The following is a 27,242-nucleotide window of genomic DNA, read 5'->3' on the forward strand; positions in this document are numbered from 1 at the left end:
GAGAGGGGTAACTAGTGGATCCCCCTTGTCCACATGTTTGTGAACCCCTTCAGAGAACTCTAAGGGTATGTCTACGCAGAGCACTTATTTCAAATTTGGGAAACCTCATTCCACGAGGAATAACGCAAAATTTGAAATAGCTATTTCGAAATAAATGCTGTGTAGACACTTATTTCGAAACAGGGGGCCTCCAGCCTTCCCAGGGTGCCCTGGTGGCCACTCCACCCTCAACTAAGAACACTCCTCTCCCTCCCCCTCCAGGGAGCCCTTAAAGGGGTTACTCTGGCCACAGTGCCTGTGCCAGCTCCCAGCCTGCCAGCCCAGAGCCAGCAGTCACTGCCCCTGACCCAGTGGCCCCAAAACAGGAGCCAGCAAGCCACTGGCAGCCAGCCCTCCACCGCTCCCCAGGAGCAGTCTGCCAGCTCCCAGGAGCCTGCCAGGGCCCGGAGAAGGCAGGCGCCTTCCTGGTCCAGGGCGAAGATCATGGACCTTATTCAAGTTTGGGGGGGATGCCCCCAACATCCATGATCTCCAAACTTAGATGGAGGAAAGCGGCCGTCTAGGGCAGGAGAGCTGCCAGCCTGGTCACCAAAGGCCACATGCGAACCCAGGAGCAGGTTTCCATTAAAATCAAGTTGGTCTGGCGAGACCCTGAGCTTCCCCTCCCCCTTCTTCCTCTGCTTCCCCCTTCCAGTTCCCTCCTCCCAGGGTTCCCCCTCCCCTCTCCCACCCTCTCTTCTCCCCTCTCCCGCTTCCTTTCCCCAGTCTCACCAGAGTTTCATTCCCTCCCCCTCCCCCCCAGTTTTGTTAAATAAAGAGAGCATGTGTTCATGAAAATACATGTCAAATAAAATACATCAGGACGCGGGGTTAGGGAGGGGTAAGTGCAAGGATGTGAGGGAGGAATGAGGCACAAGCCCCCAGTGGGGCAGACCAGGGAGGCTCTTAGTGCTCCTCAGGGTGGAAGCTCTCCCGCAGGGTGTGACGGTGTGTTGGGGGTCCCCCGTCTCCTGCACCCCGAAATGGCACAAACAGACTGCACCAGCCGGTGGGATAGAGGAAGTTTATTACCTCTCCAGGATACAGCACAGCACAGATGGAATCTGGTCACAGAGCTGGGCTAGGATGCCTCAGGCCCCCTTGAGATGGGGGAGACTGGGCCCCTAAACTCCAGCCCCTTCCCCTAGGCTCTCCTCCATGCTCTCCGACAGAACTAACTAAATTCCCTTCCAGCCCTGCCCCCCAGTCAGGGCAGCATTCCACCTTCCTTTGTTCCTCTCCATGGGGGGTGTCTGGCCACTGGTTCAACAAGTTTGGCACTACCTTTGCATAGTGAGGTTTTCCCTGCTGGGTCTTGCTCCAGACAGCAGGGGTCACCACAGCCCAGCAAGTACCCCCACTACGTCACAGTTCTCCCCCCTCCGAGAGCGAACTGAGCAGGGTCACTCCGCTCGTGACCTAGGGAAGTTCGGGTCCTCTGCGTGGGAACCCGCCCCGGGGACATGGGTGCTCCCCTTGACTCAGGCCGGCCGTGGCGAGGCCCCACATGAGCTGGCTTCCCTCTGTCCACTCGCCGCCCCGCTCCAGGGCGACTGGCGCAGGCCTGTCCTCGGGGGTCACACCCACCCTTCCGCTGGCCTTGATCTCTGGCCAGGGTCTCTCGGGCCGGGGCCATGAGCCCAGTGAGCCTTCTCTGGACAGCCAGGGCGGCTTCCACCCCCGAAGCTCCATCCAGGGAGGTCTTCCCCTCCCATAACTCTCTCAGCAAGCCCAGAGGGTCTATCTGGGGTAGAGACCCCCAAGCCGCTTTCCTCCTGTCTTGGGCCTTCCCGCCCCTCTGGCAGGAGTCACAGGACCGGCAGTACCGCTGCACGGCTGTAAAGATTCCCGGCCAATAGAAGTGCTGGAGCAGCTTCAGCCAGGTGCTCCGGATCCCCCGGTGGCCCCCAACGGGGACATCGTGGGCCAAATACAGCAGCTTGAGGCGATACTTTCGGGGGATGACCAGCTGCCGCTGGACCCCCCATGCCCTCGCCTTCCTGGGGGGAAGCCATTCACGGAACAGGAGTCCACGCTCCCGCAGGAATCTCTCCTGGCCACCTCTCCCCCGGGGCTGAGCTGCACGGAGGCCAGCCTGGTCCCTCAGCCTCTGCAAGGAGGGGTCTGCCTGCACCTCAGCCTGGAATTCAGCTGCTGAGGCAGGGATCGGGACCTGTTCCCCACCTTTGCCTAGGTCCGGAGTCCCAGCCTGGCTGGACCCCGTGTCCACTGGGATGGGACACTGAGGACGCTGCCCGGAGTCCTTCCCTGGACCCAGGTTGTCAGCCCCCCGCTGGCTCTGGCTCCGGATAGTGACTAGAGCCCGCTGGGATTCATGGGGCCACTCCTCTAGGTCATTCCCCATCAGCACCTCGGTGGGCAAGTGCGGGTGCACCCCCACTTCCTTGAGGCCTTCCTTCGCCCCCCATTTCAGATGCACCCTGGCTACAGGAACCTTAAACGGGGACCCATCTATGCCCTTCAGGGTCAGCTGCATGTGGGGTAGTATCCGCTCTGGGGCCACTATATCGGATCGGGCCAGCGTCACCTCTGCCCCCGTGTCCCAGAAGCCCGTCACCTTCCTACCATCCACCTCCAGGGGTATGAGGCACTCGCTCCGCAGGGGCCGTCCTGCCCCCGCCCGGTACACGGAGAAATCCGCCTCCTGAGAATCAGACCTCCCAGGGGAGGTGCACTGAGCATCCTTCCCCTCTCTCTGAGCTGAGGTTTGCCTGCCAGCCCCTGCCTCTGGGGCAGCCTGCCCTTCCTCCCGCCCCAGCCAGTTAACCCTGGAAAGTCCCAGGTCCTGGGACCTGGTGCACTGAGCCCTCTTGTGGCCTTTTTGCCCACAGCGCTGGCAAGTTAGGCTTTGGGCTGTCTCTGTCCAGGCCCTGGCTGGTTCTCTGGGGCGCAGACGACCTGTTCCTTGGTCTCGCCCTGTAGTTGACTCCCTCCGTCGCTCAGCCGAGATCCGGTCTCTGCGCGGTTCCCTTTCTCTCCGGGACTCCCGTTCACACCCGGACCGGCTCTCCGTGAACTCATCCGCCAGTCTCCCGGCCTCTTGGGGGTTCTCTGGTCTCCGGTCCTTGAGCCACAGCCTCAGTTTGGGTGGGCACACTTCATAGAACTGCTCCATCATGACCAGCTTGAGCAGCTCCTCTGCGGTCTGGGCTCCGACTCCAGACACCCACTTGCGGCCGTATTGCGCCAGGCGGGAGGCCAGGTCCACATAGGTCTCCTGTGGCCCTTTCTGTACCCCCCGGAACTTCTTCCTGTACATCTCGGGGGTCAGCCCGAACTTGTGCAGCAGGGCCTCCTTGACTCGGTTGTAATCCCCTGGCTGTAGGTCCTCCAGCTGACTGAGCACTCCGGCCGCCTCCTGGCTCAGTGCGGGGATGAGCTCCTGCAGCCAGTCAGCTGGGGGAACCCGTTGCAGTCCACAAACCCTCTCAAAGGCACTGAGGAACCCGTCTATGTCACCCATGTCCTTCAATTGGGCCACCACGGGCCTCTCCAAGCATCTGGCAGTCCTGGGACCCTGGGGCCCATCCGCACTTGGCGCAGCCGGTGCCCCGCCGGTTCTCCGCTCTGCCATGGCCAGCTCATGCTGCCGCTGCCTCTCTCGATCTTGGCGCTCCCTCTCTCGGTCCTGGCGCTCCTTCTCTCGGTCCTGTACTTCCAATTCCTTGATCCGCAGCTGGATCTCCAGCTGCCGCAGCTCTGCTAGGCTGGCCTCTGCCCTAGATGGGCCGCAGCTTGCAGGCCTCCTGGGGGAAGCTGTCTCATCTCTCCGGTGCGTTCCAGCACTCCTCCCCCTCTCTGAGCCTGACACACTCTCAGGGGGGGTCTGGCTGCTTCCCCTGGGGACAAGATCCTGGCCCTGTGGCTGGTCGTTCTCTTCTAGCTGGGCAATCAGCTGGGCCTTGGTTGCTTTCTGCACAGGGAAGCCCCTCTCTCTGCACAGCCCCACCAGCTCTGCCTTCAAGAGTCGGGCGTAGGCCATCTGCCCGCTGGGCCTCTCGGTGCAGACTCACCAGTCTAGTGCTGCAGCGCCCCCCGATTCCCAGGAACCGCTTCGCTCTGTCTCCAGCACGCCTGGCTCCAGGGCTCTTGCTTCTACTGTGCCTTGTCGCTCGCCGCTGGAAGCTCCATCCACGGGGTGCAGTGCATCCCACTTCTGACACCAGTGTGACGGCGCGTTGGGGGTCCCCCGTCTCCTGCACCCCGAAATGGCACAAACAGACTGCACCAGCCGGTGGAACAGAGGAAGTTTATTGCCTCTCCAGGATACAGCACAGCACAGATGGAATCTGGTCACAGAGCTGGGCTAGGATGCCTCAGGCCCCCTTGAGATGGGGGAGACTGGGCCCCTAAACTCCAGCCCCTTCCCCTAGGCTCTCCTCCATGCTCTCCGACAGAACTAACTAAATTCCCTTCCAGCCCTGCCCCCCAGTCAGGGCAGCATTCCACCTTCCTTTGTTCCTCTCCATGGGGGGTGTCTGGCCACTGGTTCAACAAGTTTGGCACTACCTTTGCATAGTGAGGTTTTCCCTGCTGGGTCTTGCTCCAGACAGCAGGGGTCACCACAGCCCAGCAAGTACCCCCACTACGTCACACAGGGCCTCCTGGATACTGACAGCCTCCCGATGGACCTCCCGGATGGCAGCCTGCAGAAAGTGCAGCCAGGCTCACAACAACGCATCCAAGAGAAGCACCAGAGTGCCCAGGGGCAGCTCTGACTCCATGGTGCAGAGTGCTGTGGTGTCCCAAGGGAGGGCAACCAGAGTATGCAGAGACAAAATGCTTTGCTGTCCCTCATTGAGGTAGGCAAGCAAGCAGGGAAAGCTGAGAATTGGCTGTCCAGGGGGGGTTCCCTTTAAGAACAGGCCTCACAAAGTAACTCCTGATCTGATGCCCTGCCGGACCTGGTTCCAGCTGGCCGTATATGCGATTCAGTGTCCACTCTGTGGACGTGCTATTTCAAAATAGCAAAACGCTATTTCGAAATGCATTTTGTGTTTAGACACATTATTTTGAAATAATGCTGTAGTGTAGACATACCCCAATAGATTAGTAAGACATGATTTCCCTTTAGAGAAACCATGTTGACTTTTGCCCAACAAATTATGTTCTTCTATGTGTCTGACAATTTTAATCTTCATTGTTGTTTGAACTAATTTGCCCGGTACTGACATTAGACTTGCCGGTCTCTAATTTCCGGGATCACCTCTAGAGCCCTTTTAAAATATTGGTCTTACATTAGCTATCTTCCAGCCGTTGGGTACAGAAGCTGGTTGAAAGGATAGGTTACAAACCATATTTAATAGTTCCGCAATTTCACATTTGAGTTCTTTCAGTACTCTTGGGTGAAAGTCCCCGTGACTTGTTACTGTTAAGTTTATCAATTAATTCCTAAACCTCCTCTGACACTTCAATCTGTGACAAGTCCTCAGACTTGTCACCTACAAAGGATGGGTCAGTTTTGGGAATCTCCCCAACATCCTCAGCCATGAAGACTGAAGCAAAGAATTCATTTAGTTTCTCTGCAATTACTTTATCATCTTTAAGTGCTCCTTTTGTATCTCAGTCGTCCAGGGGCCCCACTGGTTGTTTAGCAAGCTTCCTGCTTCTGATGTACTTAAAAAACATTTTGTTATTACCTTTTGAGTTTTTGGCTAGCTGTTCTTCAAACTCCTTTTTGGCTTTTCTTATTACACTAGCCAATTAGCCCATCATAAGACGGGATTTTCAGGTCTCTCCTCCACATCGGTCTTCTCTCCTGAGCCTCCGGTCTCTCGCTCCGTCTCTCTCTCTCTGTCTCTCTCTCTCTCTCTTCCTCCTCCTCCTCCTACTGCCTCCCCCTCTCTCTTTCAGTTCTCCTCCGCCTTCTGCCTCTCTCTCCCTCTCTTTCTTTCTCTTCTTCCCCTCCTGCCTCTCACTCTCTCTGCTCTCCTCCGTCTCCATTGGGGATGCACGCACCCGGGTGAGTCCGGCTCCCAGCCAGCTGATTCCCACCCCCTACCAGCCAGTTCCTCCTCCCGATTTCCAATGGCCAGCCCCGCAGCCTCCGACCCCCACCCTCGACCAGGTTTGCTTCCCGCCGGACGCCCCTCCCCCATTGTCCCCTTGCCAGCTATGCTGACTCTGACCCCCCCAGCTCTGCTTCCCACCCCTACCCCCCTCCTCCCAGCCAGCCCCACTCCTCTCCCAGCCGGTCCCTCCCCCCTCCGGGCCCCGATCAAGGGTGTCCATTTTTTTTTTACCCTACCCTAGTAACTTACATGGCCAGGGGGCGGGGCCATGTACATCACCGCCCCGCCCCCCTTCCCCTCCTACTGTGGCACTTGGCTAAGTTCTGTATCGCTTAGCTGGGCCGCCACGGGGGAGCCCTTTTCTGATGTGTCAGATTCTTTTTTATGTGAATATTTTTCATCTGATCTGGTCCATACTTCATCCTCTCCTGCTTACTAAAACCTAGAGAATCTCTGTCAATAGACTATCCTCTAAGAGACGTCTCTGTCCGATCCACGTGTTCTTCTGCACCAATCGGCTTTCTCCCGTCTCTTAGTCTAAAAACTGCTCTGTGACCTTTTTTAATGTTCAGTGCCAGCAGTATAGATCCACTTTGGTTTAGGTGGAGCCCATCCTTCCTGTCTAGGCTCCCCCTATCCCAAAACTTTCCCCAGTTCCTTATAAAGCAAAACCCCTCCTCCTTACACCGTTGTCTCATCCACACATTGAGACTCTGGAGCTCTGCCTGCCTACCTGGCCCTGCGCGCGGAACTGGAAACATTTCCGAGAATGCCACCAGAGAGGTCCTGGATTTCAGTCTCTTTGCTAGCAGTCTAAATTTGGCCTCCAGGACGTCTCTCCTACTCTTCCCTATGTCATTGGTACCTACATGTACCACAGCCACCGGCTCCTCCCCAGCACTACACATAAGTCTATCTAGATGCCTCAAGAGATCCACAACCCTTACACGAGGCAGGCAAGTCACCATATGGTTCTCCCGGTCATCACAAACCCAGCTATCTACATTTCTAATGATCGAATCTCCCATTACTAACAACTGCATTTTCCTGCTGACCGTGGAGTTCCCTCCCCTGGAGAGGTAACCTTAGTGCGAGAGGATACCCCAACATCTGGAAGGAGGGTCCCAACTATGGGAAGGTTCCCCTCTGCTCCTGTTGACTGCTCTCCTTCCCTGAGCCTTTCATTCTCCTTAATAGCACAGGGGCTGTCTGACCGGAGGTGGGACAATTCTACAGTGTCCTGGAAAGCCTCATCTACGCACTTCTCTGCCTCCCTCAGCTCCTCCAGTTCAGCCACCCTGGCCTCCAAAGCCTGTACACGGTCTCTGAGGGCCAGGAGCTCCTTGCACTGAATGCACACACACCACACGCCCACAGGGCAGGTAATCATACATGCTACACTGAGTGCAATAAACAGGTCAGCCCCCACTCTGCTGCTGGCTACTGCCTGCATTCTCTCCTATAGCTACCTAGGTTATTGATAGGGTTTCTAGTTAAATCAGGAAGTTTTAAACTAAAACCTTCAAACTAAACTCTAAAAACTGGCAAGTGTACCTTGGCCCCTTCCCACTCCCCTTCCCAACTCCCTCTCCTTCATGAACTGGGCTTGTTTAGTTTGGAAAAAAGAAGATTAAGGGGGGACATGATAGCGGTTTTCAAATATCTAAAAGGGTGTCACAAGGAGGAAGGAGAAAATTTGTTCCTCTTGGTTTCTGAGGACAGGACAAGGAGTAATGGACTTAAAGTGCAGCAGGGGAGGTTTAGATTGGACATTAGGAAAAAATTCCTAACTGTCAGGGTGGTCAAATATTGGAATAAATTGCCAAGGGAGGTGGTGGAATCTCCCTCTCTGGAGATATTTAAGAACAGGTTGGATAGACATCTGTCAGGGATGGTGTAGGTGGAGCTTGGTCCTGCCTTGAGGGCGGGGGGCTGGACTCGATGACCTCTCGAGGTCCCTTCCAGTCCTATTATTCTATGATTCTATGAAAACTCCCTGTTTGCTGCTCCTGTTCACAAAGCTCCCTGGTCACTGACTCACTGCTTTATAAAGCCCTGGCCTTCCTGATAGCCCTGCCCCTGACTAAGGCTCAGCCAATTAACAGAGGCTTCTAGATTTTAAACCTTTAGAAGCTCACAGCTTCCAACTGCTGGCCACAGCACATGCTCCTTCAAACAAACAGACAAACACAAGCTCGGCACACAGCAAGTAACCCCCAAACACGCTACAGACAGCCACTTACCTCAAGGGTCCTGTATTTGCTTCTCCTTTACCTGGAGAACTCCCTCTCAAAACTTCCTGTTTGCTGCTCCTGTTTGAAAAGTTCCCTGGTCACTGACTCATTTCCTGGGCCTTGGCCTGTAGCTGCAGGATCCCCATGTACTGGTCCCTGTCCCCTGTCCCCACCCAGACCCCCACAAGTACCCTGCCCTGGCACCCACTGGCACCCTGTCCCCTGCCCCAGCACCTACTGGCACCCTATCCCATACCCCAGCATCCTGCCCCCACCAGCACAGTTGGGGCCACATTAGTAAGGCTTGAGGGGTTTGGAGGGGTTGCGTTTTTGTATCTCACTTGTGGCCTCAACTGACTTTTCTGTGAAAAATGAAGCCTGGTCAACAAGCCCCCAATTGGGGCCAAGCCCTCATCTGGCCACAGCATCATAACACTCCTGTACTCCCCACCCCGACTCCAAATCCTGGAACCCCCTGTCCTGAGCCTTTCACATCCCAAGATTCCTGCACCCCCACATCCTCAGTCTTCTGCCACAACACTCCTGCACCATCCCCACACTGCAAATCTGTGTCCTGAGCCCAACCTCCCTGCCTTGAGCCCCTCACACACCCCAACCCAAACTCCTGCACCCTCACGTCCACAAGCCTGTGGCTTGCTCAGCACCCCAACCCTCCACCTGAGCCCAACACTCCCCAGCCTGGAGCCCCCTCCCTGAGCCAGCATCCCCTTCTCCACCTCCTCCTGCACCCAAATTCCCTCCCAGAGCTTGCACCTCTCACCCTTTCCCACACCTAAATCCTTCATTCCCACCCCAGAGCCCGCACCTCCTGCCTCAACACAGTGAGGCTCGACTGCAGGAGTTTTTCCAGCAAACACGCTCTTTTGGCAGCCTCTCTATGCCTCGTTCCAGAAGGAATGAGGGGGCTTCCAAAAGAAGGGGGTTTTCTGACATTTGGCCCAATCTAGACGGGCCAAATGTCGGAAAATCTCTTCCAACAGAAGGATGGAATAAAAGCGGCAGTGTGACCATACCATGAGAGCGTATAAGGGCTGGGGACAGCAAGTGATGGAGAGAAGGGGATCAGAGAGGGCGGGGCCTCAAGGAAGGGGCGGGGTCTTGGGGAAGGAATAGGGTGGATATTAAAAAGTGATCTTGGGTATGAAAAGGTTGGAGACCCCTGCTCTAGATTGACTTAATGCTGCCTGGCCTGGGGCCTGGAGCAGCTACCTCTCAAGATTCCATCCAACCCAACTTCTCTGGCCCAATGGCCTGTCATCACAGCATGTCTGAACCTGTGCACGAGAGGCACTAATGTCACAGAGCACCAAGTCTGAGAGCAGCCACCCTAAGCCTGGGCTGGCCAATCTCAGCAGGGGCTCCTAGAGCACTTCAAAAATCGATCTTGTCTGTTACAAGGTAGCTGGCGTTGTTACAAGCAGCAGAAATAAAACACAGCACCGGACAGAAAGTGCTCAAGGCCCCTCCCGCCCTGCTGTGATTCCAGGAAAATCAGTGGGGTTGCGCCAGGGGTGAGACAGTTCCATCTGCTTCTGGTGGTTGCTTCTAGAGTCGGTGCAAATCCGCGGTTTCCTGGGAGTCGGTGACTTTCTGAGATGAGAGGAAGGATGGTCGTGTGGCTGGGGCAAGCTGAGGTCAAGAACTGCATTTGCTGTGCAGTCTTGGGCAAGTCACTTAAAAGCCCTGGACACCTGTTTCTCCATCTGTAAAGGCAGGAGGGGTAGTGATACTTGCTTTTCCTACCCTTTGTCTGTCTTGGCTATTTAGAGTGGCTGGGGCAGGGACTGTCTCTCACTGCATATGTGCAGTGCCCAGCTCCGTGGGGCTACTACACGCTACCCTAATCAACAGCAGCCGCGGTGCCAGGTGCGTACCTAGCAGAATGCATAGGTCTTGCCACAGGTCAGTGTCCTGAATGGAAATGTTGCAGTTCTCCAGGAAAAGGGTTTAATTTAAAACGGGATGAATTTTCTAGCCCTTCACTATGTCCCGGTGCCTGGCTGGCATGTCTGACTGGCACCTTCAGAGCTGGCATGATTCAGACCCACCCTCCCCCACTGCAATGCTGCAGTCACTAGCCAGGTCTTAGGTCAGCTGGTTTGGCACCAAAGCACAGCCCTGGAAGCACAGCAGAGCCCTCACAAAGCCTCAGCAAGACACCTGCCCAGCTCAGAATGCCTTTTCTCTCTACATCAGGCCTCTTCCTCAACCCCAGAAGAACTCAGGCAGCATAAAATCCAGGCAACCAATCTGGAGCAAGCAGATGAGCGCCAGGTGCTGAAACGGAACATGAATGGGCACCTGGAAAGAGACATATCCACAGGTAACTGCCCAGCAGAGGTGAAAGGAAGGGAGTGTGCAGGCCTGGGGGGATCTTTAAAAAGCCAGCCTGGGGCACGCTCTTTGTGATAGACACAAGGAGTGCTGGCCAACACCAAGGGGTTAAACTCAGGTAGCTAGCAAGGGTGTGGGCAGGGGGCCAGAAGAACCAGTTGTATAAGACACCTTGCTTCCTTTCTTTGTGTGGGGGAAGTTAAGCCAGGAGTTGAGAGACAAAGAATGATTTAAGCCCAGGCAGGACTGCCATGCCTCCAAGGAATTTGGGGCATGGACATGGACTGAACCAGGAAGGGAACATGAGTAAATAAAGGGGAAAAGTGAAACTAGTCGCAATCAAAGTGTTTTTCTTTATTTTTGTGGTTTGCTTTGAACTGCTCTGTGTGATCCATGTCTCCTCTTCCCCATTCACCATCTAAGAGTTGTTCCCAGAGATTTTCTCTCTTTTAATTTGTTGTACTTAGTTTCTCTGTAGCACCTAGCAATCAAGTATGCCTTATTAAGTCTATCTTTTGTTTGGTTAAGAAAAAACACTTTTCTGATTCTTGTGTCTTAGAAAGGAACAGGGGCTCTGCGTGTGTGTGTGTCTGCCTTCCTGAGACAAGCGATCAGCTGCCAGAGACTGCAGTTTTTCTTTGTTTTTCAAACTTTCTTGTGGTAAGGGAGCTTGGAGGTTCCCCTCTAGAAGAAGTCCAAGTGCTTCCTGGCTCCAAGAAGAAAGGGGGTTTCTTTTATTTCACTTGGTGGTGGCCACCAACCCCAAGTCAGTAAATCTAAGATTCTGGGGAGTTTTTGTTTTTGTTTTTGTAAGCAAAGCATATAGAGGAAAAGTATATTTGCCGGCACTCGGCATGCCAGAGTGGGGAACAGCCTTGACATGGTGGCAGAGAGGTGGGATCATTCTGAACCAGGAACACAGACCTCAGGATTTTAAAAGGACACTTTTTTCCCCTCTGTTTTTCTGGTTGGAAGTTATGGGACTTTTTTTTCTTCTTTTTTTTCCTCTCTCTTTTGCTGCCTTGGGGAAGGTACACAGAAGAGTAAATCTGCAAAGCCAGAGAGTCCAAACCGAACAGGTACTTGGGTTTTTTCTAGCTTTCGGGGCAACTGGATAGCTAGGCTAGCATAGGACAGGGAAGCCCAGTGCATGCATTTGTGGTCAGGCAGAATAGCCCTAGAGCAACCAACCCTCCCTAAGCAACACCCTGAGGTGAAAACAGCCTCAGATCAGGGCAAGATGTCCACCTCCAGGGAAGACTCGTACCCCGAGGAGGCAGTACAGGATAATGTCCCTGTGAGACCCATGGGAAGTAATCTGGGGTGGGGGAGCAGTGAATGGTGCCATACTCTGTCAGCCAATGGTCAGGGCAGTGCGTGATGTATGTTATACACCCGAGTCTTCAACTGCTAGAACTCAAGGTTCCTCCACAGCGGGTGGCCTAGGGAAGGCCGACGGGCGCCCCAAAGTTTTACATCCATGTCTTTAGCTGCTAGGACCGAGATCCCTTCACAGCAGGCAGCCAACAGGCTGACAGACACCCCAAAGTTTGCAGGGAGAGCTTATTACACCCGTGTCTTTAGGTGCTAGGACCGGGGTCCCTCCACAGCGGGCAGCCTATGGAAGGCTGATGGATATCCCTATGGATCTGCCCCCTGGAGGCGACACGATCCAAATGCCCAGCTCTGCCTGCGTCTGCCCCTATGACCTGCTGGAGTTTTTTAAATTGTGCTTGGTTCTGTTACAGCAACTGAAGGAGTCAGGTTAAAACTTAACCAGTTACAGGTTTATTAAAGAGACTTCTAAAGCATAGGGTTACAATGGCTATTTCTTAACTGCTAGCAAATACAGATCTTAAAAATGGTTACAAAGGAAAAAGGAGATGGAAAATAATGGTACCAAGTGACAGCTTAATCTTTAAAGAGCTCTATTCTATGCATGCACTAAAACAAAAGGACACATACGGGTACAATTTTTACGCCCTCCTGTGTCGCTCGATTCCAGCGTGTCAGGCCAGGATTGGTCCCTCAATTCCTCGGAAAGACGAAATACAAGGTGGACCTTGGGAGGCAATTCACCTAAACTGACCAGCCGGAAAAGGATGGATTGGCACTCAGCATGAGTGGGCTGCTGGACCCATCTTTATACCGTGGGGTCACGTATTTCTCATTCCTATCTATGATGCCAAATGGTGCTGGGTCGTCTTTGTGACACCAGTTCTTACAAGGGAGTTGTGAACTTAATTTACACTTGTAAGAGAGAGAGAACTAAATTGGGAGGACTGGGCATTCTTTTCTCAGTGGGAGATTCCTCTCCCTGGGTTGACTGTGATCGTATCAATATAGGTGCCAGCCAAGGCAGTTCTCGCAGCCTCGAGGTCAGCTTATTGGCTTGATCACTCTCTGTGTTTTCAGTTTACCCAGGGTCAGATGAGCCAGCATCTCTGGGCCTCTGTCAAAGCTTCAAAGACTATGCTGATTTTATTGCTCCTTCTCTGCCCTGTATGCTTCAGGCGCCTCAGAGGGGCAAGCAAGATGGATGTAACAGGGGGACCTCTGTCTGGCTACATACCCCTCCTTCGCCACTGTCTTCAGGGTGGGAGAGTGTCCTTAGGGCAGGCAGATCTCTAACTCCGAGCGCGTTGGAGTTCTGCCTAAGGATGAAGGATGGAGAAGTGGAAATCAAGCAATTAGAAGCAGAGAAACAAAAGCAAGTGGAAGTGGAAATGAAGCAATTAGAAGCTGAAATGGAGAAAGCTAAAAGGCTAGATGCTTCAGGTAGCCACCCCACGACCTTGCTCCAATCCCTGTTCAGCACCCCAGGAAATTCCCCATGTACTAGTACTAGAGGAGTGGCCGTATTAGTCTGAATCTGCATAAACAACGAGACGTCCTGTGGCACTTCATAGACTAACAGATGTATTGGAGCATAAGCTTTCGTGGGCAAAGACCCACTTGGTCAGATGCATGAAGTGGAAATTCCAGAGGCAGGTATAAATATACAGCCACATGAAAAGAAAAGAGTTTGAATCAAGAGGGGGGTCAGAGATAACGAGGTTGTCATGTCGTCGACTGGACGATTGGCAACGCCCCTTTCTACTAATCACCAACAAATATACCACGTCTGAGTCTTTGCACGGGCTAACACCTCTTAGTTCATTTACAACCCAACCAAATACAACACATGTATCTGGGACCCACAGTCCCTTCCGAATTGCGCCCCTGGGAGGTCTCTGGTTTGTTGGCATGCCCCCTCCAGGGAATGATTACTCCAGCCTTCTCCCCAAAATGAGCTTACCTCGCCCCTGTGGAGCAGCATGGGGCAGTAGGGGGACCCGGGCCCTCCCTCACTCCAGATCCTGGCCCAGGGCCCTACAAATAGGGACGCGATCCTCTGCTCGGTTGGTGGGGTGCTGCCCACGACTCACCAACCCACCGGAGTCTGCTTTATCCCTGGCCTGGGCCACTCCTACTGCCCACAAAGTCCTCACCATTTCGTCCACTTGTCGGCGATGAAGCGTAAGCTTCTCCTGGGCATCTTGGGGCTGGTGCAAAGTCTGTGCGCCATTGCCGCTGTCCCTGGGATCCCCCTTGGCTCGGGCTCCGCTCCGTGTGCTCCCTGCCCTCCAGGGTTAGGCAGAGCCTCCGGCTGGTCCTCCTCTACCCTGCGCAACCTCTCCGCATGGCTGCCTTCCCTGCTTCTCACATGCTGGCTGGCACCATGTAAGCTTCTCTGCCAGGCGGACATCAGTGCCGGGCAGTTCTTCCAGCGCACTGCCCCCGCTCCCTTTTCCCTGGGTCGGTTCCTCGACACTTGTGCGGCCAGCAGCATGAGTGCACGCTCCACCGGGGGGGCCTTCTCACCCCACAGTGCTGCCCCTCCCCCCTCCTCAGTGCAGGGCTTGAGCGCAGCATCGCCACAGGGCACATACGCCCTGTCACAGAGGTGAATCCAGACAGGGAGGATGTGGCCCACTTCTAGCAGCTCATGTGGAGGTGTGAGCACCAGGAGAGGAGAAGCCGCTTTTGTAGTTGGCTAGCCAATGACAGGCTTTGTTAAATCCTAAACTGATGGTGTCAGATTTGCAAATGAATTGTAGCTCTGCAGTTTCTCTTTGAAGTCTGTTTTTGAAGGTTTTTTTGTTGCAGGATGGCCACTTTTAAACCTGCTACTGTGTGTCCAGGGAGATTGGAGTGTTCTCCTGCAGGTTCCCATGCCTGATACCTGATTTGTGTCCATTGATTCTTTTACGTAGGGACTGTCCAGTTTGGCCGATGTAGATGGCAGAGGGGCAATGCTGGCACAGGATGGCCATCATGTACCAGGTTCCCCATGTACTAGGTAGGAGATAATGTAGACCAGTGGTACGAGTACTCTCAGGGGTACGTGAGGGAAGTCTGGGGGATACGCCAACACAACTGAAACTTGGCGAAAACTGAATTTTTGTTGTAAGTTTTACAGCTCTTTATTAGTTTTGTACTTTTTACACACACAAATTTCATTGCCCGCCCGGTTACGATTAAGTTGTTTAAACAAATGTGTTGCAATGGTAGAAAAAAGTTGTGTGTGACTGAAAGCTGTAGGTCGTAGGGGTGTGTGTGTGTGTGTGTGTGTGTAATTTATTTATTTATTTTAAAAGGGGTACTTTACATTAAAAAAAAAAAGGTTGAGAAACACTGATGTAGAGTAGTAATAGAGATGTAGCTGTGTTAGTCTAGTCTAGCTGAAACAAAAAACAGGACTGTGTAGCACTTTAAAGATTAACAAGATGGTTTATTAGGAAAGCTCATCACCTAATAAACCATCTTGTTAGTCTTTAAAGTGCTACACAGTCCTGATGTAGAGGATTTCTTCCTAAATTTGGAGAGGGCGTGTCGGGGCACAGCACCCCCCCCCCCCCCCCCCGATCAGTACATGTGGAATTAAGATCTCAAATGGCTGGTCTCTTGGTTGGGGTGGCAGCTGCCGTGCCTGGGGACACCAGAAGTGATTATGAACTGCTTGCGCAAGAGGCCAAACTGATGATGGGCCTCGCTCCCCAACAGGCCCGTTGCTGGTTGAGAGCCCTGATGCTCTTTAAAAAGCCGGTTAGGGTACGGCTTGCAATGTGGCCTCCCAGCCTGGCTCCTGCTCTGCAGGCTGGTGCTAGCCATGCACACGCAACCCTTCAGGCAGGTTAAAGGGGCCAGCGGGGGACGCACTGTCCCAGCAGCCCCTGGGAAGAAGCCTGGGGGGTCTCTCACGCTGCTGCTGGTTTCTCTGCAGCAGTGCCCCCACACAGGCGACCAAGAGCTCCCTTGTGACTGGGTAAGGTTACCTGGCGCCAGGCATCCCCCTCTCTCTTCCCTATCACTACTCCTGCAACTCCCCCGCTCACCCCCCCCGCTCCCTCTCTCAGCCCCCAGCATCCTTTGACCCACTGCCCTGAGTCACCGCACACATCCAACCTCCCACACAACCCCCTGCCCTGAGCCCCGGCACTCCCACCTTCTGCCCTGAGCCCCTCCCCCAACCCCCTGCCCTGAGCCCCCAGCCCTGAGCCCCCACCCCCTGCCCTGAGCCCCTCCCACAACCCCCTGCCCTGAGCCCCCAGTCCTGAGCTCCCACCCCCTGCCCTGAGCCCCTCCCCCATCCCTGAGCCCCTCCCACAACCCCCTGCCCTGAGCCCCCAGCCCTGAGCCCCCACCCCCTGCCCTGAGCCCCTGGCACTCCCACCCTCTTCCCTGAGCCCCCACCCCCTGCCCTGAGCCCCTCTCACAACCCCCAGCCCTGAGCCCCTCTCACAACCCCCTGCCCTGAGCCCCCATCCCTGAGCCCACACCCCCTGCCCTGAGCCCCTGGCGCTCCCACCCTCTTCCCTGAGCCCCCACCCCCAGCCCTGAGCCCCTCTCACAACCCCCTGCCCTGAGCCCACACCCCCTGCCCTGAGCCCCTGGCGCTCCCACCCTCTGCCCTGAGCCCCTCCCCACCCTCTGAGCCCCTCCCACAACCCCCAGCCCTGAGCCCCCACCCTCTTCCCTGAGCCCCCACCCCCTGCCCTGAGCCCCTCTCACAACCCCCTGCCCTGAGCCCCCACCCTCTTCCCTGAGCCCACACCCCCTGCCCTGAGCCCCTGGCACTCCCACCCTCTGCCCTGAGCCCCTCCCACAACCCCTGACCCCTCCCACAAACCCCTGCCCTGAGCCCCCACCCCCTGCCCTGAGCCCCTGGCACTCCCACCCTCTGCCCTGAGCCCCCACCCCCTGCCCTGAGCCCCTCCCACAACCCCCTGCCCTGAGCCCCCTCACAACTCCCTGCCCTGAGCTCCCACCCTCTTCCCTGAGCCCACACCCCCTGCCCTGAGCCCCCACCCCCTGCCCTGAACCCCCAGTCCCTGCCCTGAGCCCCTGGCACTCCCACCCTCTGCCCTGAGCCCCCACCCTCTGCCCTGAGCCCCTCCCACAACCCCCTGCCCTGATCCTCTGCACCCTCACACATTCCAGCAGGAAGGAACTGGCATTCATTACAAACCCCGAGTTCTTGCTTTAATTACCGATATTTTACAGCACAAGTCCCCTTCGGCTTTCAGTTTTCACGTCTTGTCAGGTGGACTGTGCTCATGTCTGGTCTGATGTGATGTAGGGGTGGGTTGCAGTCGGAGTATCTGTAAGAAATTTAAGTTAGAGTCACCCCTGCTGCCTGGGGTGAGCATGTGGCGAGTGGCTTATTTCATGGAGTCTACTAATAATATCTCACTCTGAAAGTGTTTCACCTCCATAGATCCCAAGATGCCTTGCAAAGCTGTGTGTGGTTGACTCTCCCCATTTTGCAGAAGGGGAAGAGGAAGGTTGGTGATAAGTGACTTACTCAAGCCCATGCAGTGAGTCAGTGGCAGAGTCAATGCTAGGTTGCCAGGATCCCCAGCTTCATGCTCAGTCTCCCAGATTGCAAGGGTCCCAAGAGGGCTCCATTGGGGTTGCATTCGCCTGCTTGCTAGCGAGGACACATTGTGTGGTAGTGAAAGGTCCGTATTGCTAGCTCCCAGCAGCGCTCCTGTTCCCGGACACCTGGAGCACTTTTGCAGAGGTGTTTCTCGGGCAGGGTGTTAGCTCTGGGACGTGCCCCCGCAAGGGCCTGGAGAGACATTTGGGTATCCAGAGGAGTTGCACAGCTGGTGGCACAGCAGCTCTGGCCTCTGGGCACAGCTCTCATGCAAATGCCGAGCATGGGTACCAGCAGCACCAGGGCGGGGAGTGGCAGCAAGGCTGTAGAGGGAGGGGCATTGGGAACCGAGGCCTGGGAAGAGGGGTTAGCAGGACGCTCTCAGCAAGGGGAGAACGATGTGGGAGGTGTTTGGCTGGCGCTGGGGCCTGAGACTGGAGGAGAGGGTTTGAAGATGCTGCTGCGTTCCTAGGGGATCCTCACCCTCTCTACACAGCATTCAAGACCAGCCCTGCAGCCTGGCTTTCTCCCCCAGCGAGCTGCGGGTCTGACTGGCGGGCAGGGCCCGGTGATTCACTGTCCAGTGGAAGCATTTTGACCATAGAAAAGTGACCCTGGTTCTCTCTTCCAGTCTGTGCCTTTTGTCACAAAGCCCTTGGCCCTCAGACTGTGGCCATCGAAGCCATGAACAAGCAGTACCACGTGGACTGCTTCAGGTGCCGGACATGCCATGGCCAGCTGGCAGGGCAGCACTACTACCAGAAGGAGGGTCGGCCAATGTGCAACGCCTGCTACAAGGTCAGTCACCGGGTGCCCGTTCCACAGGAGCAGTGTCACTGTCCTCAGGAGTCAGGGAGCTCCAGGCCCTTGGGGAGGTAGGAAGGGGTCAGAGAGCGTGGCTGGTGCGGGCCCTTCGCCATAGACGTGCCCACCACAGGAAGGCCGCCCAGCACCGGCGCAGACACGTGTGGAAGAGGGGCCTGGTCCCAGGGGCACGGAGCAGCCTCACCTCCCAGGATCTCCAGGAGCTGCCGTGTGGGGTTAGCCCCAGGGAAAGCAGGGAGCATGCCTGGTGCGGAGAGCAGGGGAGTGGGAGCCAGGCCTGCCATGGGACTGATTCCATGGCAGCGTCTCCACAAGGGGCCTCTCGCTCCAAGCGCCCAGTCTGGCAGGTCGCCTGAGGCACCTGGCTTTGGTTTTTAGCACGTGCCATTGACCAGTCGCAGTCCAGGCTGCTTTTGGCAATTTGCCCAGGCCTTAACGTTAGCCCCTGGAAAGTACTACGGGAAGGCCGAGGGTCCCATTGGTACCAGCCAGGACATTGGCTATAGAGACAGCAGGGCCATGGGGCTTAGCAGGCAGCTTCTCACACAGAGGCACAAATGGCTCCGTTTTCCATCTCTGAGATCATGCAAGGCATTGAACTTTGCCTCCTCCCAGCTGTTTGGCCTGGATGGCCTCCCTCACGGCGTGAGCGGGCTGCACTGGGAGCTCCCTCTGCCTCCCACTTCTGCGCTTTATCTGCCTCTCGTTCTGCTCCCTCCACAGGACACGCTGGAGAAATGTGCCAAGTGCCAGGCTGTGATCCTCGACCACATCGTCCGGGCCTTGGGGAACGGGTACCACCCGGAGTGCTTCACGTGCTCCGTGTGCTGCCGGAGCATCGGGGATGGGAGCTTTGCGCTGGACGATCAGAACGAGGTGCACTGCGTGGACGACTTCTACAGGTGCGAGATGTTCCGTTGGAGCCAGTGTTCCCTCTAAGATTTGCCATCCAGGAGCAGAGGGAGTTTTGTCTTGGGCACCAATACTGAGGTCGTGCGCGCTTGTTCGGATGGGTGTCCCCAGGGGACCCAAGTTATTAACAAATATCTTATAAACCTCTCCCTTTCCCCTCTGCTGCCCTGTCTCCCACCCTCCCCTCGCCCCATCTGCTCCCCTGGTGCCTGATGCCCCCCACCCCGCCCCCTCCTCTGCGGTCCTGGCTCCTTCTCTTCTCACTCCCCTCAGCCCTCCTGGGACCTGCTCCCATCCCCGCACTCTCTGACCCCTGCACCTGCCCTTCCCCCTGTCCACCTCCTCCTCTAGCTCCACTGATCATCTGTAGCTGCTCCATCCCCTCTCCTAACACTTCCCTCTACCCATCTGCCCTGCCCCCCTCCTCTGCCCTCCGGTGCCCGTCACTCCCCTCCCTGTGTCTGCCCTTCTGTTGCACCCCCAAAACTGCCCTGGCACCTACATCTTCCCTTACTCCCTGCACCCTCCTGGTGCCTCCCCCTTCCCTCACAACACCTGCCCCCCTGCCCTCTTCCTCCCTGGTGCCCACCCCCTCACTGCTCCTCATGCCCCTCTGTGTCTTCACACATGACTTGCTCCATCCCCTGCCCTCCCCTCCTTTCAACCCCTCCTCTCCCAGCACCCACTTCGCCCCTCCCCTCTTCCTTCCTCTTGCCCCCAGTGCCCCTCTCCTCTCCCAGCATCACCTTGTCCCAACCCCTCTGACACCTTCCCCTCCCTCCACCCCTGCTCCTTCTGCCCTTTCCTCATTGTCTCCTCTTGGCCCCCTGGCATTTGTCTCTCCCCCACCTTGCCCCTTGGTGCCTGCCCCTTTCTTCTCCTGCCCTGGCCCCTCCTCTCCCCTCAGCACAAGCCCCTTCCTCTCCTCACCCACCTTCTCCTTAGTTTTCCCCCTGCCCCTTCCGGACACCTGCACCCCGCAACCCCTCTAGCCCCCAGGTGCTGGTGCAGGGCTGCATGGCGGGTGGCTGCTCCATGTGCCTGGGCTGCAGCCAGGGCCATGGTGCTATTTTTAGTACCCTAGCCCCAGGCTAAGAGCATGGCCTGGCTTCAGTCCTGGCACACGGGGCAGCTGAGGGGGTGGATGGGCCTTGGTGCACAAACTTCTGGCTGCGCTGGAAGGCCTGTTTCAGTGGCTGCTTGTTTCCGCTCCTTGGGGTTCTCGGGGAAGCGCATCTCATGTGCCGGGATTCAGACCGGGGCCGCGATGCTCTTTTTAGTACCACAGTCTTGGTCCCAGCAGCCACGGCCCCAAGTGCTCCTGGGGGCAGGGTCGCATGGCGGGCAGCCGTCCCGTGTGCTGGGACTGGAGCCAGGGCTGCGGTGCTATGTTTAGTACCGCAGATCAGGATCTAACTCCGGCAGCCACCACACGGCGCCCCCACCGAGAGCAGCTGGAGCTGTGACTGTGGCTCTGCTGGGGGGGGGGGGGGGGGGCAGGGCTGAGTTTTTTGGGAACCTTGGTTGGAGGGATCAAAAGCTAGAGCTGAATTACCGCTGCACCAGACTAGTTTCCTCCTCAGCTCCGAGCCTGATTCTGTTACAAAGGGAAGTCTCATGCACATCAGCAAGCAGTCTGCGCTCCCCCAGTCCTCCTGCGGCCTTAGCAGGGCTGTTTCCCATCACAGGTGCAGCCTTCGGCTCTGCTCTTCCTGCTACTGAAATCAGTGGGAGCAGGCCTGGATGCTGAGCTAGCAGATGTAATACACCCAATTCCCCCCCCCCCCCTTTGTATCTCAATTCCGTCCCCCCGGTGTGTATCTCAGGGAGTCGTGTTTCCCCTGGCCAAAGGGGTAGAATTTTACACGCCACTTACAAAGGGGCCAGAGATGCCACCAGGATGGGTACCGGCCCCCTACTGGAGGGAAGGTTTGCAGCGTGCCCTCCGCTTTGTTTCCTGGGGGCAGGACTTGATATTTTTTCTCAGTTTCCCCTTTAGTTCAGTGGCCCCGCTAGTCACCTTGTCTGTCCCATCGGGCGGGATTCCTAAGCAGACATGGTCTGATTCTTCTCTCCTTCGTGCTGCTATAAATTAGGAGCGAAGCCATTGTCATGAATGGAGCAACACCCCTGGAAGTCAGCATAAAGGGGAGCAGAGACAGGGCCACAGCTGATTCCCGGGGTAGCTTGGCCTGGCACCCAGCTCAGTGCAGTCCATCTCAGCCTGAGCCGAGACTGAAAAGGCTGCTGCTCCCGATTCCTGCAGTGGCAGCAGCATGAAGCGACATGGAGCTAGCTGCGAATCGTGGTGGGAATTGCTCGTAATCGGTCTGCAAGTGCTGAGGCATGAGAGGGTGGCTGTTTGTGTCCCCAGGAAGTACGCCTCTGTCTGCGGTGCCTGCGAGACCCCCATCGTCCCACAGGGCGGGCAAGACGCCTACAGGATCGAATGTCTGGGGCGACACTTCCACGAGACCTGCTATCGGTGCGAGGTGGGTCCTGCTGGCAGGCTGCCGGGGTTAATGCATCTTGCTGCTGGAGGCAGCCCCAAGCAAACAGGTTCACTCCCTGGGCTATTTGGGACCTGAGCAGGCGGCTCACAACCCGGCACTTCCTTGGACCAACCCGTGCAGGTGAACAGCAATTCCCAACCACCGGCCTGTGGACCCGTGGCGGGCCACGAACCCCTGCCTGCTGGGCCGTGGCACATTGCCCGGCCACACCCCCGCTTTTGATTAGCCCCGCCGGCTGGGTTCCCTAGGAGGGAATTCCCTTCGCCCACTTCACCGGGCAGCAGCAGGGAGAGTGGGGCGGCAGGCAGGGCTAGGGCTGGAGCCGGGGCCACGGCCCTACTGGGGCAGCCTCACCGTGGCCTTGGTTCCAGCTCCGACAGGCCAGGGGGTAGGAATGGTGTCCCTGTCCTCTGTTTTGGAAGGCTGGAGAGGGATGGCACGAGACAAATGGCTTGGTCACTGTCTTTGGTCCATCCCCTCCAGGGTCCCTAGGGTTGGCCGCTGTCGGCAGACAGGCTACTGGGCTAGATGGACCTTTGGTCTGACTCAGGGCTCAGGGTCGGGGGTCTCACTGGACCACCTTGATTTTCATGCAAACCTGCTTCTGGGTGGCCAGGCTGGCAGCTCTCCTGCCCTAGCCAGCCACTTTCCTGTGCCTAGTGCGGAGGTCGTGGACGTTGGAGGCTTCCCCCCAAACCTCGATGAGGTCCCTGATCTCCGCACTAGACCAGGTGGGTGCCCGCCTCTTGCGGCCCCGGGCAGGCTCCTGGGAGCCGCCAGCCTGGTCCTGGGAAGAGGCGGAGCGCTGGGTGGCAGCGGGTGGCTGGCTCATGCCGTGCCAGGTGCAGGGTCTGCTGGCTGGGTGCTGGCAGGCTTGCACCTGGCACGGGCACCATAGCCAGACCGTGGCCCTTTAAGGGCTCCGGGGCCGGGAGGGGGGCAGAAGAGTTTCCCTGGTGGTGCCCAGAGTGGCCACCAGGGCAAGCTGGGGAGGGCTAGCCTCCCACTAGGTCGAATTAAGTGGCTACACAGCCCTTAAATCAAACTACTTAATTCGAACTAGGCTTAGTCCTCGTAGAATGAGGTTTACCTAGTTTGAATTAAGCGCTCCGCTAGTTCCAATTAAGTTCGAACTAGCGGTTTGTATGTGTAGCGCCTAGCAAAGTTAATTCGAACTAACGGCTCTTAGTTCGAATTAACTTTGTAGTGTAGACAGACCCTAAATGTTTTATTTGCACAATTGTTATTTGCATAATGAATATGCAAATGTTGCCGGTCCACCACAAGTTTGTGAACGGGTATGCCAGTCCCCGGTATAAAAAGGCTCTAGAATATTTTCATTCCTCTCTGCTGCAGTCCTCATGCAGCCTCCTGGCGCTGCAGGGTGGGGCTCCCCTGGCGCTGCAGGGTGGGGCTCCCCTGGCGCTGCAGGGTGGGGCTCCCCTGGCGCTGCAGGGTGCGGCTCCCCTGGCGCTGCAGGGTGGGGCTCTCCTGGCGCTGCAGGGTGCGGCTCCCCTGGCGCTGCAGGGTGGGGCTCCCCTGGCGCTGCAGGGTGCGGCTCCCCTGACGCTGCAGGGTGCGGCTCCCCTGGCGCTGCAGGGTGGGGCTCCCCTAGCGCTGCAGGGTGCGGCTCTCCTGGCGCTGCAGGGTGGGGCTCCCCTGGCGCTGCAGGGTGCGGCTCCCCTGGTGCTGCAGGGTGCGGCTCCCCTGGCGCTGCAGGGTGGGGCTCCCCTGGCGCTGCAGGGTGCGGCTCTCCTGGCGCTGCAGGGTGCGGCTCCCCTGGCGCTGCAGGGTGCGGCTCTCCTGGCGCTGCAGGGTGGGGCTCTCCTGGCGCTGCAGGGTGGGGCTCCCCTGGCGCTGCAGGGTGCGGCTCTCCTGGCGCTGCAGGGTGGGGCTCCCCTGGCGCTGCAGGGTGCGGCTCCCCTGGCGCTGCAGGGTGCGGCTCTCCTGGCGCTGCAGGGTGGGGCTCCCCTGGCGCTGCAGGGTGCGGCTCCCCTGGCGCTGCAGGGTGGGGCTCTCCTGGCGCTGCAGGGTGGGGCTCCCCTGGCGCTGCAGGGTGCGGCTCCCCTGGCGCTGCAGGGTGCGGCTCCCCTGGCGCTGCAGGGTGCGGCTCCCCTGGCGCTGCAGCTTTGTCCAGAGAGCAGCTGAGCACCTGCCACTGCTCTTTGTTTCAGGGTTTGCTCCTGACAGCTTACGCTCTGCGACTCCTTTAGCCCAGCGGTCCCCAGCCCGTCGACCGGGATCTCCCGGTGGATCTCGGAGCCTCTGACGGGATCCTGACCGGTTTGGCCAAGATGCTGTCAAGTGCCCCCCACTGCTGCATCTCCTGCCCTTTGCCTTGGAGCTGCCTTCACCCCATATCCCAGGAGCCAGCTGCTTGCTGTGCAGGGCAGGGAAGGGAGAGGAGGGGGCGTTGATGTCAGGGTGCCCCCTCTCCCACCCTGTATCCTAGCTCCACAGAATGGGGTGGGGGACAAAACAGGGATGGGGCTGGAGAGAGTTTTCGGGCTGCTTTGGGGAGTGGTGCAGGGCCAGGGCAGGGCGAGCCTGCCTTAGCCCCTCTGCTCCACCACACAGAAGTCACCTAGGGTCAGCAGTGCCCAGCTGGAGCCAGCTCTGAACCCCTGCCCCATCCATGAACCCTCTCCTGTGCCCCAAGTCTCTGCCCTAGCCCTGAGCCCCCTGGACCCAAACTCCCTGAGGGTACGTCTACACTAGCTCGTTAGTTCGAGCTAGGTAGGCAAATGAGGGCAACTGGAGTTGCAAATGAAGCCCAGGATTTAAATATCCCGGGCTTCATTTGCATCTTCCCGGGAGCCGCCATTTTTAAATCCCCCTTAGTCCGAACTCCGTGCCCACGGCTACACGCGGCAGGGAGTAGGTAGTTCGAATTAGGATCTCTATAGTCCTCATACAAGAACTTCCCCCAAAAATCCTAATACCCAGATTTTGGGAAATCCGCTGCCACCACCCAAGGAATTCCAAGAAAATCAGGAAAGAGATCACTTGGGAAACCCCCTCCCTAAGGTAAACCCCCCCCCCCCCCCCCCGCCGCCCCAACCTCTGTTTGACTTGGAGTTGAGAAAACCAGAGGGAATCCGCAGGCCACGCTGCACTCTGCCCTTGTAACTAGGCACTGAATCAACGGGCACTAACTGACCATTCACTATCAGTGGGGATAGGCCAGTGGAGGGATGACAGGAGTCGCTACAGGGAACTCTCTGGGTGTCTGGCTGGTGAGTCTCGCCCACATGCTCAGGGTTTAGCTGGTCGCCAATCTACCCTGAAGGAAAATTCCTTCCCGACCCCAAATATGGCGGAGACCCTGGAGGTTTTTCGCCTTCCTCTGGAGCATGGGGCACTGATCACAGCTGGAGGATTCTCTGCATCTTGGCGTCTTCAAACTATTTGAAGGCTTCAATATCTGAGGGTCTGTCCACACTGCCACACTAGTTCGAACTAGGGTGGCTAATGTAGGCAATCGAAGTTGCAAATGAAGCCCGGGATTTAAATATCCCAGGCTTCATTTGCTTCTTGCCGGGCGCCGCCATTTTTAAATCCCCAGAGGGCCCCAGAGGTGGCGGGTGCCCAGCGGGGTCTGTGGAGTGTGGCCCCCAGAGGGGTGGGTGCCCAGCCGGGTGCGTGGAGCGTGGCCCCAGCTGGGTGCGTGGAGCGTGGCCCCGGCTGGGTGCGTGGAGCGTGGCCCCGGCTGGGTGCGTGGAGCGTGGCCCCGGCTGGGTGCGTGGAGCGTGGCCCCGGCTGGGTGCGTGGAGCGTGGCCCCAGCCGGGTGCGTGGAGCGTGGCCCCGGCTGGGTGCGTGGAGCGTGGCCCCGGCTGGGTGCGTGGAGCGTGGCCCCAGCCGGGTGCGTGGAGCGTGGCCCCGGCTGGGTGCGTGGAGCGTGGCCCCGGCTGGGTGCGTGGAGCGTGCCCTGGTGGAGATGTTTCAGGACCAGCACCATGACCATCTGTTGCCACCTCACAAAGTGCGATGTGGGAATTGCTGTCATGTGTGGCCTCCCTGCCTGTCTCGTGTGCCTAGATCCTCTTATCCAGCCAGAACCTCATTGGCCTGACAGTCTAGGTGTCATGAGTACGATGCAGTGGGGTGGTGAACCTGAGAAATGCGGGGGATGGAAGAGCTACTAGAGCTGGAGAGGAGCACTGAGTGTGCACGTCTGGATGCAATGGGGCTGGCTCTCAGAGTGACAAAACCAAAGCCGTGTGCGGCTGGTTTAGGCCACACATCACCTCCTGTGAGACTTTGAGGGTTTAGAAACGACTGAGTTTAGGCTTTGTTTGATTGACATGCTTCCCGCCCCACAGACCTGCGGGGTTCTCCTGTCCCCCGAGCCGGCGGAGAATGGCTGCTACCCCTTGGAGAGCCGCATCTTCTGCAAGTCCTGTCACATCAAACAGAAGAATGAATCGTTCTGCTGACGTGGCCAGGCAGGCTTCCTGTGGCTGCGGTCGCATGGCTGGGATGAGCCAAAGCTCTAGACGCCAGCGTGTCGGTGTTCTTCTCTGCATTTATTAACGGCCCACCGGCTGCCCTGACTGAGTCTCTGATGGTAGGACGAGCTGAGTAGCTCTGAAGTCCTGCCATGGATGTTTCCTAATCATTGCAACCAGCCCTGAGAGGCGGCAGCAGAATGGTCTTCCTCTTTCCTCCAGACTGGCTCTGCTTTATCTCCCAAGGCTGTGCCAGCCGGCTTCCTCTGCCCTCAAATGGCTCAGTATAGGGCTGAGGAACAACCCCCCAAGCCAGCAGCTGCTGATGGAAACAGTGAGATTGATTAAACTGCCTCTTGAGTGTGTAAAGAACTTGCCTGCTGCTGTAAGTTTTGCTGCCTAGGAGTCTCTCATTGAATATCAGAGGGGCGGGGGAGAGCACGGTGCGGCAGGGGAAGGGGTGCACAGTGTGTGTAGGCCACCCTTCGGTGGAAGGCCAATGCGCCCTCAAAATGGGGCTAAGAGGTGCGGGAGTTTTTGCAAGTCTTCTACCCAGGAACGTTTACCGCACAGCCAGGTCCACGATCTGCTCCCTGCCCCGGGACTAGTGCTGTGAATTCTGACGGCAGTGGGCCAAGGAAGCTTCCGCACCAGAGCACTGTGCAGTCCAGGGGTTAAGTGCTGAGGAAATGACACACGGCGCGGACCCCTCCCCACCCCGCAGGTCGGCCCCTGGCCCACGGGCCCCCGCCTCCTCCTGTGCAGGCAGCAGCTTTTACAGTGGCCGCTGCTGCTGGGAGGGGGCAGGGGAGGGAGTGGCCGGGGCCAGGGGCCGAGTAGCCGCTCCCGGGCCTCAGCATCTTTAAACTGCTGCCTGCGCAGAACTCGGCTCGGGCTCTGCTGCCCCCCCCCATGGTGCGCTTGGGCTCTGCTGCCCCCCCCATGGTGCGCTCGGGCTCTG

At 57.3% G+C, this 27,242-nt stretch overlaps 1 protein-coding gene across 10 annotated transcripts in view; it reads left to right on the forward strand.

Annotated features, from left to right (window-relative positions):
* FBLIM1 (filamin binding LIM protein 1) overlaps positions 1-26,653 on the forward strand; it is a 63,565-nt gene extending 36,912 nt beyond the window's left edge. For 5 of the 10 annotated variants that reach the window (XM_075906793.1, XM_075906791.1, XM_075906792.1 and 2 more), the window contains exons 4-10: positions 10,094-10,192; positions 10,523-10,649; positions 11,692-11,739; positions 18,214-18,380; positions 19,131-19,309; positions 21,694-21,811; positions 26,156-26,653. In XM_075906793.1, the coding sequence (XP_075762908.1) occupies positions 10,094-10,192; positions 10,523-10,649; positions 11,692-11,739; positions 18,214-18,380; positions 19,131-19,309; positions 21,694-21,811; positions 26,156-26,269 (852 nt within the window). In that variant the 3' untranslated portion in view covers positions 26,270-26,653. The other 5 variants (XM_075906787.1, XM_075906786.1, XM_075906785.1 and 2 more) reach the window with 5 other exon arrangements.
* Positions 26,654-27,242: the final 589 nt, after the last annotated feature.

The sequence above is a fragment of the Pelodiscus sinensis genome, chromosome 23, assembly GCF_049634645.1.
Source record: "Pelodiscus sinensis isolate JC-2024 chromosome 23, ASM4963464v1, whole genome shotgun sequence".
Taxonomy (NCBI): domain Eukaryota; kingdom Metazoa; phylum Chordata; order Testudines; family Trionychidae; genus Pelodiscus; species Pelodiscus sinensis.